The sequence below is a fragment of the Cynara cardunculus genome (assembly GCF_001531365.2).
Source record: "Cynara cardunculus var. scolymus isolate 2C chromosome LG 5, CcrdV1, whole genome shotgun sequence".
Classification (NCBI taxonomy): domain Eukaryota; kingdom Viridiplantae; phylum Streptophyta; class Magnoliopsida; order Asterales; family Asteraceae; genus Cynara; species Cynara cardunculus.
The window spans coordinates 8,951,005-8,955,461 of NC_037532.1; the positions used below are offsets into that span (position 1 = coordinate 8,951,005).

General features: G+C 40.3%; 1 protein-coding gene and 1 pseudogene across 1 annotated transcript; one reads left to right on the top strand and one right to left on the bottom strand.

The window, feature by feature from the left end:
- The window catches only part of LOC112512311, a 3,075-nt pseudogene extending 2,156 nt beyond the window's left edge, over window positions 1-919 (top strand).
- Window positions 920-945: 26 nt separating this feature from the next.
- Window positions 946-3,829, bottom strand: LOC112512312 (putative SWI/SNF-related matrix-associated actin-dependent regulator of chromatin subfamily A member 3-like 1; the record flags this gene model as incomplete). Its single annotated transcript, XM_025118190.1, has 3 exons — window positions 2,349-3,829; window positions 1,958-2,252; window positions 946-1,400 (listed from the first exon to the last, which is right to left on the bottom strand). Coding segments are annotated over exons 1-3 (2,190 nt in total), but the record flags the coding sequence as incomplete, so codon positions are not given.
- Window positions 3,830-4,457: the final 628 nt, after the last annotated feature.

The window sequence follows — 4,457 nt, forward strand, 5'->3', positions numbered from 1 at the left end:
TTTTAGATACCAATTATCTTGGTATCTTGACCTTTCAAGAAACATCATTAGAGCCAAGTGTTCTTGATCATTATTAGAGATAAGTACATCCATCCGAATATAGGGGGGGAAGATGTATGCAAACCTACATCTGTCGCATGAGACAGAAGACAKAGAGATTGTTTCCATTGCATAAAAGAAAGGAAACATAAAACACAACATTCATAATCTTTCTTCTTTAAGATCATGCCCTTTGAAAGAAAACTTATTTGCATTTGCACATAATAAGAACCGGTCTTTGAGGGTCTGGACTTTCGAGGGCAATCTGGTGTACGTAGATGTGACCTCTACCCCCAAAGAGTATAGCGACTGTTTCCGTAGGCAAATAGGTTGAAATGTGGTTGGATGAGTTGTAGTTGCAGTTTTTGGTCGTTGAATTTGTTATGTTTTGATCTTTGCAAGTGATTGTGATTGTATTCAAACAGAACTTGCAGATGCATCCAACAACCCGAAACTACTCCAAAAGCTCGTTTTAATGCTACAAGACGGGGAGGATTTCGATTGTCCGATTTGCCTCGCTCCACCTACTCAAATCGTCATTACGTCTTGTGCCCACTTCTTTTGTCGAACCTGCATCATCGGAGCTCTAAACCATTCCATATCTGTCTGCCCACTCTGCCGCTGCCAGTTGTCTGAATCTGACATCTTCTCACCACCACCCGAGTATGCCACCGAGCCCAATCAAGCTGGTTCTTCCTCCTCTTGTCAACCATCTTCCAAAGTGGCTGCTCTTTTAAAACTTCTAGAAGCATCAAGAAACGAAAACCCGTCCATAAAATCCGTCATTTTCTCTCAGTTTCGTAAACTGCTGCTTTTACTCGAAGAACCATTGAAAGCGGCCGGATTCAAGACTCTGCGGTTAGATGGAGCAATGACGGCAAASCRSRRWKSWMKWSMWYYSYGSTTTGCCGTCATTGCTCCATCTAACCGCAGAGTCTTGAATCCGGCCGCTTTCAATGGTTCTTCGAGTAAAAGCAGCAGTTTACGAAACTGAGAGAAAATGACGGATTTTATGGACGGGTTTTCGTTTCTTGATGCTTCTAGAAGTTTTAAAAGAGCAGCCACTTTGGAAGATGGTTGACAAGAGGAGGAAGAACCAGCTTGATTGGGCTCGGTGGCATACTCGGGTGGTGGTGAGAAGATGTCAGATTCAGACAACTGGCAGCGGCAGAGTGGGCAGACAGATATGGAATGGTTTAGAGCTCCGATGATGCAGGTTCGACAAAAGAAGTGGGCACAAGACGTAATGACGATTTGAGTAGGTGGAGCGAGGCAAATCGGACAATCGAAATCCTCCCCGTCTTGTAGCATTAAAACGAGCTTTTGGAGTAGTTTCGGGTTGTTGGATGCATCTGCAAGTTCTGTTTGAATACAATCACAATCACTTGCAAAGATCAAAACATAACAAATTCAACGACCAAAAACTGCAACTACAACTCATCCAACCACATTTCAACCTATTTGCCTACGGAAACAGTCGCTATACTCTTTGGGGGTAGAGGTCACATCTACGTACACCAGATTGCCCTCGAAAGTCCAGACCCTCAAAGACCGGTTCTTATTATGTGCAAATGCAAATAAGTTTTCTTTCAAAGGGCATGATCTTAAAGAAGAAAGATTATGAATGTTGTGTTTTATGTTTCCTTTCTTTTATGCAATGGAAACAATCTCTCTGTCTTCTGTCTCATGCGACAGATGTAGGTTTGCATACATCTTCCCCCTTATATTCGGATGGATGTACTTATCTCTAATAATGATCAAGAACACTTGGCTCTAATGATGTTTCTTGAAAGGTCAAGATACCAAGATAATTGGTATCTAAAAAGGGGCGTTTGGTTCACCGAATGATCTTCTAAGGAATACAATTTGTCAAAGGACTTGGAATATGATAAAAAGTGAGAGAAACAACGGGAAGTACCTTCAAAGTTGTAGGATGGAAGTGATGATCTAAAATCTAAAGGGCATAATTCCAWATGCGTGCATATCTGGCGAAGCCGTAAAATGATGCTTAGAATGGTCGAGTAATTGTATGTTACACTTCCTACAGAAATATATCGTGCAACAAATGTCTTGGCTTTGGTTKCCATCTGATCATACACCTTTCGCTCATCTACAGAAAGCTCCACATTACATGTAATGATAGTTTTTCGAGGCAGCAAACCAATCAGAGTTTTCTCTTTCGTTCGTCTCAAAGAAATAGTCGCCATTAACGCCTAAACGTCAAACAAAACCRAACCCATGTTTCAAATAGAATCCATATTTTTTATGCAATTATGGACATAGAAAGTAATCATTCAAATGACTCTTACCTGAAGCCTTGAGAGCCCCTTGTCGTTCCCTTGAGCAATTGGGCGTTGCACCAAGCTATACCAGTAACTTTTGGTCGAAAATGGATCAAATCTTAGAAATGCCATGAGAGAAAACAAATCCAACGACCCATTTTGAATGGGTGTTCCTGTAACAACCCATCTCCGTTTAGCATTCAACATACTCACGGCTTTACTTTGTTTYGCACTGTCGTTCTTGATCATATGCGCTTCATCCAAGATTATMCGCCACCACTCTATCTTCTTTATTGGAGCATTTGAATTGTTAAGTTCACTAGCTAGAGTACTATAAGTTGTCAAGATTATATCGTAGTTTTGAAGCTCGGATACATCTTGAGTTCGTTCCCCATAGTACATATATGCTTTTAGCCGCCCCCTTTTGGTGTGATCGGTTAATTGTGTTATCCAAGTTGAGAAAACAGAAGGTGGGCACACAATTAATGTCATTTTCGYGCCTATTCGTTCTTTCTTTTTTCKTTCATCCAAAAGGGTGTCATCTGTTTTCTGTTTCTTGCTACAATWAACAGTTCTGGTTCTTGATTTCTTACCAATTTGGACAACCGATTGATCATMTTCTATTCCCATTAGTTCACTTGTTCCATCRTTCGAAATCTTACATTTATCCAAAGCAATCAAAGAAAGTAAAGTGAGAGTTTTACCCAATCCCATATCGTCCGCAAAGATCCCACCGCGTAAAGGCTCCGGCCGTTTGTCGGTTTGATAATTCGTCAACAGGTTGATGAAACCATCGTCTCTTTGTTCCCAAAACGGAGGTAATTCATCGGAATTCTCACGGTGATGCAACCAACTCAAACCCTCTTTTTGGTGCAGAAAAAGATCAGGTAGAATGACATCTTTTGGGGGTTCCATTGTCCCCATAACCCTACTTTTACTTACATTCTCATCAACCAACTTGAAAACTTCATCTACATCACTCTTTTTCTTCTCTTTCACGACCATAGATTCAGAAGTACTAAACAGAGAATCATTTTGTGAAATCAAATACAACCCACATWGTGAAARTGAGRRTTTGACGGTTTCGAAGGCTTCGATCTTTGCAAAAATATGAATATGGCATGGGAGCTTAGACCGAACACCATTTATAGGGGTACTGGGTAGGGGTACAATCCCTTCAACATGAACCAAATTAGAGTCGATTAAAGGTGCAAGAACACTAGCTACCTTCTTCTCGATATGGCCGACTTGGATTGCTCGAGTATCGACGACTCTGATTGCGTTAGTGTCGAAGCCATTCAAGGGTTCTCGAACAAGACCGACCATCTCCCGGCCACTTAGACGGCCGGAATAGTCTTGTAATCCGACAATGTTGGCGATAATGAAACCCACCATGTTGGTTTCCGACTGGATTGATGGTGATGGTTGTTGGTCTTCATCTTCGAGCGGCAATCGATAAACGCTCATTCCCGCTTCGCGAAAATGGTGATTTTGGGGGCAAGGATTTTACGGTGTCTTCACCGCCTTCAGTTTTTGTACTTCTTGTTGTAGAGGGGATGATAAAAATGAAGAGACGTCTCTAACCGTCTATTTATACCAAATGAATAAGCAGATTAGTGTTGCGTATGCGTTTGCATTACCCATTATGTCAACGAGTCAACTTATGACGGTTACTTGAATCATAACTATTTACCATTATATATTTTATTTTATCGACTAAGATCGTAGTACATCAAAACTATCGTATGCAACAATTTATTTGATAAACATTTATCTGGATAAGAGTCTTCATCTTCACTTGCCAGGTAAGATTCTTGTCTCTTGCCATGTTTATCCGGAAAGAAAAATTGCACAATAAGTACTTACCGAGTAAGTGTCTAGTATACGGCCCCTTAATGTTTGCGGTTTGAAAATTTTCAATCCAACTTAAATCGTGTGGGTTGGTCGGCTGGTCAGGTTGATCAGATTGAAATTTTAATATATTACTAGAAGGGTACTCGCGCAATGCAGCGAGATACATCGTGATTTTAATATTTTATTTTATTTTTTATCTCAGTCGATGTTATAATATGACTTTATATGATTTTGAGATTGCGATGATGTTTTTATTTTTAAATAAAATATATGTTTGAAGAT